General features: G+C 41.5%; 1 protein-coding gene across 1 annotated transcript in view; it reads right to left on the bottom strand.

Moving 5' to 3' along the window:
• Window positions 1–700: 700 nt before the first annotated feature.
• TMEM26 (transmembrane protein 26) overlaps window positions 701–16478 on the bottom strand; it is a 121057-nt gene continuing 105279 nt past the window's right edge. The window contains exons 4-6 of the mRNA XM_075352342.1: window positions 14076–14296; window positions 5902–5978; window positions 701–1498 (exon numbers count right to left, since the gene is read on the bottom strand). Coding sequence (XP_075208457.1) covers window positions 1077–1498; window positions 5902–5978; window positions 14076–14296 — 720 coding nt within the window. The 3' untranslated portion in view covers window positions 701–1076. The remainder of the gene's footprint in view (window positions 1499–5901; window positions 5979–14075; window positions 14297–16478) is intronic.

Here is a 16478-nt window from a genome sequence, read left to right as displayed (position 1 = left end):
GCATGCCAGGACGCATGAAAGCTGTGATTAAAAATCATGGTTATGGCATAAAATATTGATTTCTGAACTCTTTCTGAGTTAAAACATTAGTATTGTTGTTTCTAAATGATTATGAACTTGTTTTCTTTGCATTATTTGAGGTATGAAAGCAATGCATTTTTTTGTTATTTTGACTATTTCTCATTTTTAGAAAATAAATACAAAATTTATTGCTTGGAAATTCGGAGACATGATGTCAGTGGGTTAGAGAATAAAACAAAGTTTTACTGAAAAAAATACCTATGAAGAGAAAAATCAGAAAAACTGACAATTTTGCAGTGGTCTCTTAATTTTTGCCAGAGCTGTATATATATGCAGTATACATATATATACACACCTGATTAGATTCAAAATCAAAAATTGTAGTAAAGTAATGTAGCAATGTTTTCGCCATATGGCTTTTATCAAGCGAGACAGGAACGGAAAGCTTGATGAACTCCATATGGACAAAACTTTGCTACATTGTCTTTCTATTATTTTTCTCTTTTAAACTGATTAAAAAAATAAAAATATGATGTTTTAACCCATCTCTCGTGGCTCGGACCTCAATAATATTATTTATTTATTTTTTGTGCACAGTTCTCCTTGTGGTGCATAGGACTATTCCTACTTTTATTAATAATTTTTGGAGACAAGAAACACATCCAAATAATTTTTATGACCTGAATATACTTTATACAATATCTAACAATTTTCATTGCTTTACAGTTTCAAGTTTGTGAATATATCTCGATAACAGAGGCACAAGCACACAAATTTAATTCTTGTGTTTTTATTTTTCAAATTAACATCCCGATGTTACTTCATACGCCTCCTTCCTCCAGTTTCTCAATATGTACAAGTCTCAGTAAGTTGGTTTCGTTTGACTTTTTTGCCATTTACATCTTCTCATACTTTAGAGTTCTATTAAATGTCACTTGGATAGAGTACATGTGGAAATGTACAAGCATGCTTCATATTTCCACTAGCATCACTAGAATGTTCTAGTAGCTTAATAGATACATAACAGAAGAATACACTGATTTATATTAAGGCATTCAAAGTCCTTCAGATAGAGATTCATCGAGTGTAAGAGCTGCACTGGCTTCCAAACTTTTTGTCTCAGAAACAAGACTTGTGGCTAGGACTTCAGGATCATCAATGGACTCACATGGGCAGCATCCTTCTACCATGTTCCCTTTTGCTTCTCGGGTTTCCAAAGAGCCATGAAAGTCTACCAATATTACCACGAGTCGATATAGCTGGAGTAACACGATCAGACTGTTTTTTGCAGCAAAAAACACCAACATTTGATTAGTTATATTGAAGCAAGCCATAAGAATAATCCGACTTATAAGGAATGGACCATCCTGAATCAGTAGACTTATTCCAATGTTCCAAAGATCCGCACTGTACCTACAGAACAGGAGACAGAGGTTCCTCTTGGTTGATGATCCTTGTTGACATCCAATATTTTGCACTATAAAACAAAAATATATATCACTATAATTAAAAAAACAATTTAGGTGCCATTGCATTTTGCTTGAGTTCTGCCACTGAGCTAAAACATACACAAATAACGCTAGGCAAAAGTTTTAGATAGGTATAGAGAGAAATGCAAATTAGGAATGCTTTAAAAAATAGAAGTGTTAAAGGCAATCTGTCAGCAGAATTTACAATGTATATGTCCATGTAGTTATTTCAAAGACATTTCCAACAATACTACCAGATGGCCAGTCTGTTCCTCCATTACAGGAAGTCCCTGACTTATTTACTTCACTGCTGACCTCTCTGGCTGCCATCTGGTCCTCTTCTTTCCACAATTGGGTGTGGCATCTCCTGCGTCTTCACAATAGGTTGGGTTTTACGGAGCAGAGATGCAGAGTGATCGCCACAGCGTCTCTGATGATGGAAAGAAGAGGACCAGACAGTGAGCAGCGGAGCAACTGCATTACTGAGTATTAGTATACAAAAAACTAATACCTCTCCAGCAGACCCACTGCTCTCTGTCTGGTCCTCATATTTCCTCAATCGCATGACGCATTTCCAGGACTTCTGGCCACATCCAGGCACTGGAGATCATAAAGAGTAAAATTGGAGGAACGGACTCACCATACAAAGGTTTTGATGGACTTGTCTTTGAGAGATGTACATATAATCAACATGAGGTATGAAATTTTGCTAATAGATTCCCTTTAATAGTTTATTTTTTAACACTAGAGACAGAGAGGGGTCATTTGACATTTCTACCATTGGAACCCTATGGAGCTCGAAATTCCTGGGACTTCTAGTGTTAATGAACTGCAAAATGCAAAGGGAAGATCCAAATAAAACAATATTTGGTGTAACCATCTTTTGCCTTTAAAACAACCTCAATTCTTCTAGGTATAGTAAAACAGTTTTTGAAGGAACTCAACAGGGAGGTTGTTCCAAACATCCTTCTTTCTCCTTAATCCTAGACTGACTCAAGGACGTTAAGATCAGGGCTCTGTGAGGGCTATAAAAGAACTTCCAGGAACCCTTGTTCTTCATAATAAAGCTCTTAATGACATTGGCTGTATGTTTGGGTTCATCCTGGTGCAGAATGCATTTGGAACCAATCATACACCTCCCTGATGGTATTGCATGCTAGTTAAGCATCTAACTGTATTTTCCAGCATTGAGGACATCAATAATCTTGACCAAATCCCCACCACCATTTGCTAAAATGTAGCCCTAAGCTTACAATAAACTTCTCTGCTTCACTGTTATGTGCAGACACTCATTTTGTTACTGCTCTTCAGCTCATCACAACAAATTTTGACTCATCAGTGCAGAGAATCTGCTGCCATTTTTCTGGTCCCCAGTTCCTATGTTTTCATGCACAGTTGAGTTGCATGGACTTGTTCATTGTTATTGGTTTTAGGAATTCTTCTTTGAAGACTATCTCGGGCCAGATGTCTCTGAACAGTAGATGGGTGTATCTAGGTCCCACAGGTTGTTGCTAGTTGTGACATGATGGCACTTCTGGACATCTTCCGATTTTGAGGGGAAGTAAACCTGATGTCTCTTTCATCTGCTGCACTGTGTTTCCTTGGCTGACTACTGTACCTATAGTCCTCAATGTTGCCCATTATTAGGTTATACCTAATAAAAGCTTGAACAGCACATTTTGAGACCCCAGCCTACTTTGAAATCTTTGCCTGGGAGAGACCTTGCTGATGCAGTATAACTACCTTTTATCTTGTTGCTGTGCTCTTTTTATGATGTATGATCTGTGACATGAAATGGTCTTCCACAACTTCACCTTTGTAACAGCGTTGTTCTGTTCCACTAACAGTTTTAAGCCTCTTTCACAGAAGTTTCTGTTTCAGTTAATGATTGTGTTTCTACCTACATATTAACATAATGATCATTATCATCCGTTTAATATAATTGGTTACAACTGACTTCAATCCTACAAAATCTATGACTTTATGCAAGTGTACCTAGAAGAATTGATGCTGTTTTGAAAACAAAGGGTGGTCACTAGTGATGAGTGAGCACTACCATGCTCGGTACTTGTAATCACCAGTTGGATGCCCAGACCGCCACAACTCAAGTGCCCAAGTATAATGGAAGTCAATGGGAAGTCTTCCGAAAAAATGCTTGAGTTCAACCATTGATTTTCATTATATCATCATCCAAAAAACCAACTACTCGTTACGAGTACTGAGCACCAGTGCATGGTAGTCTCATTCATCACTAGTGGTCACATCAACTATAGATTTGAATATGATATTCTTTTGATCATTCACTTTGCTTTTTTTAATTGATAAAAAATAAACTATTAACATTTCTAGTATTGAAAAGCATTCTTACTTGCAGCATTTTTTTCAGACCTGCCTAAAACCATTGCACAGTTCTACCGTATATATGCTAAACAATTTTTTTAAAAGCCAACTTCAGCAGAATATTGCCTACACAACTGTTTATATCAAGTCTGTTTCCTCTTTGTTTGTTTTTTCACTGTATAGTATTTAAGTGTTTAGAAAAAAAAACCTGACAAATTTTAAATTTTCATGTGGCCTTTGAGCCATATTAAATTGACACTTCCCCGTGCTGTATTGATAGCTTTTTTAGGCGCTGTCTCATTGTTTTCACTAAAATTAGAGAAATGGGGTGCACACTGGGCATGGTGGAGGTGCCAGTTGTTGGGCGCATGGACCCATGAAACATAAAACACTGCACACTCGTGTTGAATGCAAAAAGTGACCAAAATTTTTATTTATTAAGAGGAGTGCTTGAAGGGCTACAGAAGCCAGAAAAACAATTTTTGCGATTGCAACCATAATAACGTTTCGGCCAAGAAGGCCTTGTTCACAGAGCCGCTAAAGAAAAAACATATGATATTTACATGAGGAAAAACAATAATTTTACAATATATACATTATAGTTCAGCGGAGCAATACGAACCGTATTGGACAGATGTCCGGTGGTGTGAACAGAGTTAAGGCTGCTTTACACGCTGCGACATCGCTAGTGACAGCACCCGCCTCCGTCGTTTGTGTGTCACGGGCAAATCGTTGTCCGTGGTGAACAATATTGCCAGTACGCGTCACACATACTTACCTTCCTAACGATGTCGCTGTGGCCGCCAAACAACCTCCTTTTTAAGGGGGCAATTTGTTCGGCGTCACAGCGGGCCACCAACAGAAGCGGAAGGGCGGAGAGCAGCCGCATTCACGTCACTCACACCTCGTTGCCGGAGGACGCAGGAATGCTGTTGTTTGTCGTTCCCGGGGTGTCATACGCAGCTATGTGTGCTGCCTCAGGAACGACGAACAACCTGCGTCCTGAAAGAGCAATGATATTTTGAAAATGAATGACGTGTCAACAATCAACGATTAGGAGAGTATTTCTGATAGTTAGCGGTCACTCGTAGGTGTCACACGCAATGACGTTTCTAATGACGCCGGATGTGCATCACGAATTCCGTGACCCCAGCGATATCTCATTAGCGATGTCGCTGCATGTAAAGCGGCCTTTAACCACCAGCAAGTAACAACAGGATCCAGTATAGGGGGATAACCATATGGGGTATAGGAGTCTGCAAGTCAACTGTAGAGCAGAAGCTGGTTTGTTTTCACTAACAGGATTAAAATCAAAGGTAAGATTTACAGTATACAGTGGGTGAAATAAGTACCGTATTTTTTGGACTATAAGGCTATGTGTCCACGGTAGAATGTACCTGCAGATTTTTCTGCCTGAAAATCCGCGACTTTCGCGGCAAATCCGCACCCGCGGATTTGCCGCGGATTTACCGCGGATTTTGATGCAGATTTTTTTTTTTTTTTCCCCATTCAAAACCAAAAATCCGCACCAAATCTGCACCAAACAATTGACATGCTGCAGATTTTTCTAAAACGAGCTTTTATATTTCCTCATTAAAAAAGTTTTAGAATGAGCTGCGAGTCATGAATGCACAGCTGTCTTCACCTCTTCTTCAGTCGTGGATCTTTGACCTCATCCTCTTATCGCTTATTTTAGGGGATCAAATAGGTGGTAATCCGATGGGGCAAGATCATGACTATAAAGACGATGCTTTAATGCCTCAATACGTCTGTCTCCTTCATAGCTGATACTTGAGCAACTTTCCATGAATTTGTCATTTGTGCTTACACACTTATTCACAACAAAACACATTCTCCATACTGCGCACAAAGTCTTCAAGAAATATCGGCCCCAGGCACACCAACAGACCACAAAAAAACTAAATCGCTGCTCTTGATTTGTGCGAATCACAAGTGGGGCAGCCATTTGCACCGAATTTACTATTGAACTGAAGTACACTAAAATTTCCAATAAGATCCCATAACTCAAGTGTGATCACAGTCTCACGCGTCAATTAAAAGTAACACCTACCAGCCAAGTCAAGTGGAAACTGCAACATACTCCATGTCCACACTCCAAGGATGGCGCAGACTAAAGTAGGGTTTTTTCTGCAAAATAAAGAAATCTGTCATTAAATTCCAGATAAAATTACATTTTCAGTGCATTAAAAAAGCAGAACAGATAATTATTCTCTTTGTAAAGCTCTATTCAAATAGTGATGAGCAATTTGATTCATGCTGCCCTTGCATCACATCCATTGCGGTCCTCCAATGGAAACTGGTCTTCTATTCTGCACCCAGTATCCTCGCCACAGCATTCTAGGTGCATCTAGCATTTACTGTAATATGCCCTTCGACGTCATCACATTTCACAAGCCATGATATTGCCTAAAGGGGGCTTTACACGCAGCGACATCGCTAGCGATGTCGCTGGTGAAAGCACCCGCCCCCGTCTGTTGTGCATCACGGGCAAATCACTTCCCGTGGCGCACAATATCATTAGGAGCCGTCACACAGACTTACCTGCCAAGCGACATCGCTGTGGCCGGCGAACCGCTTCCTTTCTAAGGAGGCGGTTTGTGCGGCGTCACTAAGCGGCCGCCCTATAGAAGCGGAGGGGCAGAGATGAGCGTCTGTAACATCCCACCCACCTCCTCCTTCCTCATTGCTTGCGGCCGCAGGTAAGCTGTAGTTCGAGGTGTCACATATAGCGATGTGTGCTGCCTCGGGAACGATGAACAAACTGTGTCCTCAACAATCAACGATTTTTTTAAAAGGAACGACGTGTCAATGATGGACGATAAGGTGAGTATTTTCCATCGTTAACGGTCGCTTGTTGGTGTCACACGCAATGACGTCGCTAACGATGCCGGATGTGCGTCACGGAATTCATGACCCCGGTGATATATCGTTATATACGTCGTTGCGTGTAACGGGGCCTTAAGGCTTAGTGACTACGCCTTTTGCGACATCATGGCATAATAGGGCTTAGTAAGTCTCAGTGGTGTCTATGAATGAGGGCAGAGGATATTGAGTGCAGAAGTGAAGACTGGCCTCCTTGAAGGACCAGAATGGATGCCAGACCAGGGAGGAACAAATCAAGGTGCTCATCACTAATTGAAATGTTTGAAGACCTAGAAGAAAACTAGGTTTATTATAGAAAATGGACAAGTTCTATAAGATAAATTACCAACCACAATGTGGACAATCCTTCAGTTAAAACTTAGCTATTTAAAAGGAATCTGTCAGTAGGTTTTTGCTACCTCATCTGAAAGCAGCATAATGTAGGAAAAGAGACTCTGAATGCAATGATGTATCACTTAGATTACTGGGTTCAGCCATTCTGACACAATCAGAATTTTTAGATTTAGCCATGTAGTAGAGCTAAGAGAGCTGCCCCGCCCCACACAAGGGGGAGTGTTGGACTGCTGCTGTGCGTTTGACATTGTAGTCCGAGCAATGAGATGTCCTGCTGGTTAAACAAACATAGCAAATAAACAACTGATGGGACCTTGACAAGACAGGCATCCCTGAATTCTATGTTGTAACCCTTGCAGTGTGCTGTCTTCACCTTACATAGCAAAACCCTGCTGACAGATTCCTTTTAAACTATAGCATGATAAGGAGGGTTCATCTATTTTAGAGCTGGAGGTACTGGAAATAAAACAGGATCTAATATTGACAAAAAGGTTTTGTGGGTATCTCAGCTCCTCTTCCCTCCTCTGTAAACTTCACAGAATGTACATATAACACTATGGACTTGCTGGTTTTTAGCATAGCCAGCAGGGATCATGCACCTGTTCCACTATATAGAATACGACATGTGCACAATACCTAGTGCAGATACCTAGCAAGTGTCAATAGCACCCAAACTACTGATGCAACTGCTGATGCAGAGCCCTTTTAGTAATATCATGTCCATCAGCATGCTGTAAAGCCAATCTCAATTGGAAACATGTCACAATATACTAAAATAGTTAAAAGTATATATGTGTAACATATAGGTTTTGTTTCACTGTATAGTTTAAATTACTAAAACTATATACATCCCCAACTTTATTTGTTCTTTTTCTTATGGTGACGTGTCTCTAGCGCAGTTATCACATATTTTTAGCAGATATCATCTAGATGGTTTCTAGCAAGTAAAGCTTTCATGCCAACTGTAATAAGGCAATGACTTGATAACTGGTGTTAGAAAATGCTTTCAGGACTTTTATCTTAAATGCATTGTGCGGGCACTTTGCCAAATTTCAAAATGATCAAGTTTTCTCAGTCTGCAGGTTTCTGTATTGATTCTGTCTGAAGAACAAAATCCACTCGTATATAAAGCCTTTAGCACATGATGAAAAACAGACTGTTAGGTTCACATCAATAACTGGGGGCCAAAAATCCTCTTGCACAGAAATCATTTGTTCATAATTTTAATTATTAGAAGTGCTAAAATAAATAGGACGGGTTCTCCATCGTTGGATGGATTTAATCAGCAACAGCATTGATGAGTTACTGGTCGACTATATCTGATCACATTCCTTATTGTCTGTAATGGTTTGTTGTTGTGTGAAGTATAAACTGTGGCAAGGTCTCGGTCTACTCTATGTGAATGTTATGTTTTTGGCTTCTCCCCAGGCAATCGTCTCTTTAATATCAACTTCAAAGAACAAAAGATGAGATGAAAACAAACTGCATGAACAGATTAGTCATTTTATTGCTAAATGGCCACTTCTCACAGCAAGAAATAGGTAAATAAGTAGAACACATATAATCCACGTTAGTTTCACTAGCGCAATATCACTGAATTTAGTTTCACCATTTACAAGCAATTTTCTTTTTAAGAAATGTTTGAACTTTGTATTAAACAAAGCTGAGATAGACCTATTTTTTGCCATTAGATTGTAAAAACACATAGTACAAAACTACAAAAAAAAAAATCATAAGTATCCACTTTTTTGGATCTATTTCTGGCTGTGGCAAAAAGGTGCACAAGTGCACGAAAGTTACACCGTGTAATCTAGACTAAAACTTCTTATTAAGGATGAGCGAACCCAAACTGTAAAGTTCGGGGCTTGTACCAGACACCTAGTTTCTGAGGCTTGAACACAGACTTTTCACGAAAGTCCATGTCTTAGTTCGTGGTTCGGATGCTAAATAAAGTTTGTTGAAAGGCTACAGCACAAAAAATCAAAAAGCTTTATAACATTTTACATTTACATTTTTAAAAAATGGCATAAGGTCCCCCCTTTTTTTTAATAACCAACTAAGGTAAAGCAGATAGCTGGGGGCTAGTATTATCGGGCTCAGATGGCCCCTGGTCAATTCACAGCTGACATCAAATACAAAAGTATTACCCTGATTAACACCACACCAGGGCAGTCCTGAAGAGCCAGGCAAAGCACCAGAATTGGTGCATATATTGGATGCGCCAATCCTGGGGTGGCTGTGGGCTGTTATTTTTAGACTGGGAAGGGCCAAATAACTATGGTACTTCCTAGCCCGATAATGCCAGCCCCCAGCTGTCTGGTTTACCCTGACAGGTTATCAAAAATAGGGGGGACCCCACGCCGTTTTTCTAAATTATTTAAATGATGTCTATGATGTTATCGTTGTACTAGACACACAACCACCCCAGTTTGTGACAGGCTTCAGACATCAGGTGACTTGAACTGCATGCATCACTAGCTGCAGCAATTGTGTATCATCATTGCTGCTGGCGTAGTCCACAGGGAGACCTGTGCTTGGGGTTACAGGTGAGTACCAGTTACTTTTATAGAATCTTGTCTCCAGGTAATGAGCACCTTTTACTTGGAGAAATCTTCAAATAAAATCTTTTTTAAAAGTGTGCGCCTTATAGTTCCTGTTAGGAGGGGAGGAGCACAGCATTGCCAATCCCCACTCCCCTGGTTCATTTACTTATTGACTGGGCAGAGGGCTCTTGAAGCATTCTGTCTTATCATTTAAAGTATTGTCCAGATGTTGATATTTTCACAATTCTTTTCTGCCTGGCACTGCTCTCCATCCATGATCACTGTAGGAGAACAGAAGAAGCTGAACGCCAAATTTAAAACATGTCTTGCTGCCCACTATGGAAGGAGCTGTTAGCTGCAAATGTCTTTTATTTCCTGCCTCTCAATAATCTGTGTCTGATCTGAAGTAGAAGCTTAAAGCGATGTGTACTTTGTGTTCCACTTCCAACGCTTTGTTATCAGGTACGGCTGAGGTGGGCTCTGAGAATCACTGTCACTGGTGGATCCTATGTTCCCAAGTCTGACAACAAATACAAAGGTGGAATAGTGAGCTCTCAGATCCCTTCTTCAACATTCAGCTTGTCCATCTGAGTCTCCTGCATCACGGAGCCTAAAGGTGGCTTTACATGCTATGACATCGCTAAAGCGATCTTGTTGGGGTCACAGATTTTGTGACGCACATCCGGCCGCGTTAGCGATGTTGTTGCGTGTGACACCTATTAGCGATTTTGAATCGTCGCAAAAACGTTCAAAATCGTTAATCGGTGACATGCCCCCCTATTCCCAATTATCGTTGCTGCTGCAGTAACGATGTTGTTCCTCATTCCTGTGGCAGCACACATCGCTACCTGTGACATCGCAGGAACGAGGAACCTCTCCTTACCTGCATCCCACCAGCAATGAGGAAGGAAGGAGGTGGACGGGATGTTCGTCCCACTCATCTCTGCCCCTCCGCTTTGATTGGGCGGCCGTTTAGTGACGTCGCTGTGACACCGAACGAACCGCACCCTTAGAAAGGAGGCGGTTCGCCGGTCACAGCGACGTCGCTAGGCAGGTATGTGCATGTGACGCTGCTGTAGCAATAATGTTTACTACGGCAGCGATCACCACATATCGGCCGTACGATGGGGGCGGGTGCTATCGCGCTCGACATCGCCAGCATCGGCTAGCAATGTTGCAGCATGTAAAGCCCGGATTAGTCCATATCCTGCACAAAGCAAAGAAGTGGAAGAGGGGAACATGGCTAGGCAAGTAGTATTCTTCTTACTTTATCAGTTAGTGCATACAGGGACTATCATACTCTGTGTGGTGGTGAGAACCATTATGGAAGCATTCATACTGTATGTGTCAGAATTGTACTGGTGGGGCCATTTTACTTTGCAAGGTAATATGGGAGTCTCGTATTATGTTGGGGTCTCATATTGTTAGACATATTTACTATGGGGACGACACCATACTGTTTTGGGGACACAGATCATCATACTGTTATTGCGAGGAATTCACTATTGGGTGGGGGAATATCATGCAGTATGTTAGATGTATTTTTTGAGGCATTATACTATGTGGGGCCATGAAAGGAACATTGTAGTGGAAGAGAACTGTAAGGGGCTTCAAAAGGAATAAAATTACTGTGTATGTGCCACAATACAAGTTTCATTCCCTGTTTTTAAATTTATGAGGCTTGCCATTCTGTGACTTCTACGTGCTGTGCTCCACATTTGTGACTTCTGCTATGGGGCCCCATAATTTCTATGTACTCTACTGGCTTGATGTCATGAGTGTATCTTGTTTGGGGGAGACTCCGGGTGAATCTGGTGTCAGAAAGTCACAGCGCCTTTCCACTGGCAGGTTCACTACTGTTATTTAATAACATCTCCTTCCTTGTGGTGCTGTAAGGGTTAAGCACCTTTTGCTACCTGGATGAGGGCTGTAGCTGTCAATCTCAGGTGTGGCTCTTTGGGATCACTCCCCTTCCCTATTTAAGTCATGTGATCTGATCACATGATGCTTGTGATAGAAAATAAATCCTCATTTCTATGTGGTCAACTTTAGAAGGAGCCTGCTCTGGAAGAAGTCTGTCGTGTTGTGTGCAGCAGTGGTGTTATCTGCACTGAAGCCGCCTGGAGTGTCTTTTCCTTTGCATGTCTATTTCCCCTCTTTGTATTCCTTCCCTTGTGTTTCTGTATTGTAGTGGCGAGTCTAGTGACCTTGTCGGCCTACACACTTGCGAGGGTGAGTGAAGGTCTAGCTGAGAACCTAAGGTATCCGGCTTGGCAACAGGTTGCCAGAACCTGTACAGGGATGCTAGGGAGCTCAGGAGTCAGCTTGAGGTGAGTTCAGGAGGTGTCTCCTAGTGAGGAGACACCTCCTGAACTCACCTCAAGCTGACTGGCAGGGACCTCTGTTGTAACGTGACCCCTTTGTTCCCTGTGTGTTTAACATCTTCTGGAGGTTTACCAGGTACTAGTGGATAATTACTTTAAATAAAATATTCAAATGTCATGAATGTGACTAGTGGGGTTTAACTAGTACCTGTTAAACCCCGCTAGTCACGTGCGTGACACTTGAATATTTTATTTAAAGTAATTATCCACTTTTGACAGCATCTCACAAAAAGGCTTGTTTAGGATGAACTGATTGATGATTCTGCTACTGGATACCTTCTTACAGTAGCACTTCAGATATACTGTACTACACGTCAGTTAGGTTGATGTGATTTTATGGTGACCCACTGGAAATACATTCCTTTATATTCTCAGATGGGGGTTACCATCTTGTTCAGCATAACTGCCTTCATGATGTCATAACATGAACTATAGCACTGACGTTCTCCACAGAGGTAAACAAAAACTCTTATCCTACCTATTGATTATGACTGCACAGCTCCTGTCACACAGTTATAATGTAGGATATTTCAATCCAATCTCCTGTATTGTATACTTATAATCTATTAGTTTATTTAAGAGAATATAAAGTAGAGGGAAGGCTAATCACAGATTCATCCTATCACATAGAGATGGCACTAGCTGTTTTTGGTCATGTGATGATCTACTGATGGATTGGTAGCAGAGCATAAAAAAATACAATGCAGGATAAGGGTTAGGAATCAAGATGACATCTAAAGAGAAAGAGAAGGCTGCACTGCATTGTTATAATTACAATATGCATAGGAGAAATTCAGGGTGTCTTAAAAAAAAAAGTGGGAGTACAGTTATTGAAGAAAAGTGTTTCTTCAATGTCTGGCCAGTCTTTATTTCTCTTTTAACAGAAATGGAGCATTATTCACAGCCTATAGAAATGAATAAGAAACACTATCTTCTAACTATTGAAGTTTAATTTTGTTGATTTACAGGGGTTCAAACATATTATGATGATGTTGATTACCTATCCTTACTGTTGGTGATTACTTTTAGATTGGTAAAAGTTTGAGGGATCGACTGCCTGATGGCCACTGATCTAATAGAGCAGGGGTTGGGAACCTTTTTGGCTGAGAGAGCCATGAACGCCATATATTTTAAAATGTAATTCCGTGAGAGCCATACTCACCACTGGGGAGAGGCAGTTGGTGAAAGGCTCAGAGGGTCCCAGGAGGCAGGGTAGGTGATGCTGCGGGCACGGAGCAGGGGGTGTCACGGCTCAAGAGGGTCAGTCGATACTGATGACTCGTGGGTTGTCACAGCGGCGGGCACCATTGATCTGCCGGTGTGCTGAATCTCCCGTAGCTGATGAGATCGACTTAAAGAAAATGGCCGCAGCACATGCGCAGATCGACGCGATGGACTTCAAGAAAATGGCCACGGAGTTGTATCTGCGCACGCGCCACATTTGTGACCATTTTCTTGAAGTCAATCTTGTCAACTGTGGGAGATTCAAAGTAACCCACAGATCAATGGCAACTCCTGCAACACCCCACGAGCCCACAGTATTGCTGACACTGCGCCACCACTACCGCCCCGATAAGCAATATGCGGTTTGTAAGACGCACTCCCATTTTTCCCCCAAAAGTGCGTCTTATAAACCAGAAAATACGGTATTTTTAAATAAACATTTGTTTGCGAGCCAGATGCAGCCATCAAAAGAGCCACAATCCGCTCACGAGCCATAGGTTCCCAACACCTGTAATAGAGGATAAGTTGCCAATATCATAGGGCTGGAAACTCCCTTCAAAAGGACTATTATACTTTCTTTACGAAAAAAGGTTTAATCTGATAATGAAAAGAGTACAGTACGAGATCTTTGAAAAAGTGCTGTGTAGGTAAAAGACATTTTGCCAATATGTATAGCTGATAACTACCAGATACAAGTATTTTCTCAGTGGACAAAGGTTGTTGCATCAAAATTTAGAATAGATGTGGACTCTTGCTTGTCTCTGTATTTATTTAAGATGGTGAAAGTTACAGAAACAGACAATGTATCATAAATATCTAAAATTAAGCCGTGTCAATGTGTAGTTAATACATAATACCTTATAGTGACATCGTCCAACGTCTCGCTTGTAAATTCCAAAATATCTGCCGCAGTTCCCACAAACATAAGGAGAATCTGAGAAAGCTGATCACGTGTTACTCCATCTCCAATTGGAAGAAGCCATTTTCCAATAATGAGAAGCAGTAGAAAGGTCTGGTGTAGTCCTAGTGTCCATACCGACTGGCATATGTCATTCAATGAGTTAAAAAGGTGCTTGCCCTACATTAAAATAAGAAAGTTACATGAGCTTGGAACATTTCAGTGCAAACAGATTAGTCATGAAGTCATATCACCATGCAGGACAACTGTTTATGTTTGATACTAACATTGTAGAGTTAGAGTTCCTAATATCGCACACTAAAGGGTGCTTTACACGAGATGATCTATCGTGCGATAGATCGTCGGGGTCACGGTTTTTGTGACGCACATCCGGCATCGCTTGCGACGTCGGGCTGTGTGACACCTCCGAGCGACGCAGTATCGCTCACAAATCATGAGTTGTGTCCTCATCGCTCGGTTTCATAATCTCGTTTAATTAAAATGGCGCCGGTTGCTCATCGTTCCCGGGGTAGCACACTCCGTGTGACACCCTGGGAACGATGAACAGCAGCTTACCTCCGTCCCGCGTCACCCGCCGGCTATGCGGAAGGAAGGAGGTGGGCAGAATGTTACGTCCCGCTCATCTCCGCCCCTCCGCTTCTATTGGCCGGCCGCTGTGTGACGTCGCTGTGACGCCGAACGTCCCTCCCCTTTCAGGAAGAGGATGCTCGCTGCCCACAGCGACGTCACACAGCAGGTAAGTGCGTGTGACGTGGGTTAATGACTTTGTGTGCCACGGGCAACTAATTCCCCGTGACGCACAAACGACGGGGCGGGTACAATCGATCGTGAAATTGCACGATAGATCGTACCGTGTAAAGCAGGCTTAAGGCCATGTGTGCACTAGAAATTGCCTTTTTCTTAAGGAAAATCCGGTCCCTCTGAAAGAATCCCGCACCTGTGGTAAAAAAACGCACCAAAACCGCATGCGGTTTTACCGCGGTTAGGTGCAGTTTTGGTGTGGATTTTCCTTGCCGCGATTTTTCCGCAGGTTGGTCCCTGCAAATTTTTACCATTCTCTATGGCAAAAACCGCAGGTACCTGCAGAAAAGAAGTGACATCCACATTAATTCCGCAGAGGAAATTCTGCGGGTAAATCCGCAGGTATAAAAAATACACAGTGTGCGCACAGCATTTTTAAATACGTAAGTTTTGCTGGGGAATGATTGCAGAAATGTCAGACACATTTTCTGCAGCAAATCCACGGTAAAATCCGCGGTAGATCCGCAGCGTGCGCACATAGCCTTAAGCACAGTTTTTGATAGGAATCCAAAAACTAAAATACTAGCAAAAGATAAACATTTTGTGGTTGTAAGCATTAGTCATTTAAGGTATTTGAATGCCAATCTCATCATGTATGAAGGTATTTTCTAATATTGTTAGGTTATGTGCATTTTTTTTTGAGGTTTTTGTGCATTTTTGAGTGCAGTTAAAACTGGTTGGAAATCCTTATGCCAGCAAAATCAATGACAATTCTGAAGTTTTGTGCACATGTTGCTTTTTTCCTTGCAGATTTGCAGCAGAAAATAAACTGTAGCATGTCAATTTTTTCAGCGTTTTTGACAGTGTTTTTGCAAATGTATCAAAACTAGTTGCTGCAATCAAGCCTTCTTGGATATGAATGACGTTCTCTCCTCTGCCCATAGCATATCCTGAGTCCTGTGAACCCTGTGCATGGGCCTTTGTGTCTTTGCTGCCTGGGTATGCGCAATGAATCCAATAAAGTTGGGGTAAATTTTGCTTTATTGCACATGCCCAATGAGCCAAGATGTTGCGCAGATGCAATAACAACAAAAAACATTTGTATATTGCTTTTCCCACATTGGACTCAAAGTGCATGCGCAAGATTCAAAGGATGGATGAGATGGTGGGGCATTAAGGAGAATGTCAGTAATGCCTATGTAGATTTCAATAGGAGAAGAAATCGGGTATATGCTGCGCTATCACCACAGAATCTGATATTAATATAATTCCTTTATTGTTTGTACAGGTCGACGCATTTCAAAGACATCCATTTCCATTATGACAAGAAAGGATGTCCTGATGAAGGAGTCGGATATTCCTTTGATGTCCTGATGAAGAAGACGGATGTCCCTGAAACGTGTCGACCTGTACAAACAATAAGGACTCATATTAATATCGGATTCCTTAGTGATAGCGCGGCATATACCCGATTTCTCCTCCTATTGAAATCTACGTCTCACATCTTGAGGCTGTGGCTGTTACCATTACTACATGTGGTTAAAGGGGTTGTGACTGTCACAACTTAAATAAGTGAGTGCGCCCTATTTTGTCTAATATT

The sequence above is a fragment of the Anomaloglossus baeobatrachus genome, chromosome 5 (assembly GCF_048569485.1).
Source record: "Anomaloglossus baeobatrachus isolate aAnoBae1 chromosome 5, aAnoBae1.hap1, whole genome shotgun sequence".
Taxonomy (NCBI): Eukaryota; Metazoa; Chordata; class Amphibia; order Anura; family Aromobatidae; genus Anomaloglossus; species Anomaloglossus baeobatrachus.
Note: the sequence above shows the minus strand (reverse complement) of the source record. Positions and strands in the feature narration are given on the sequence as shown.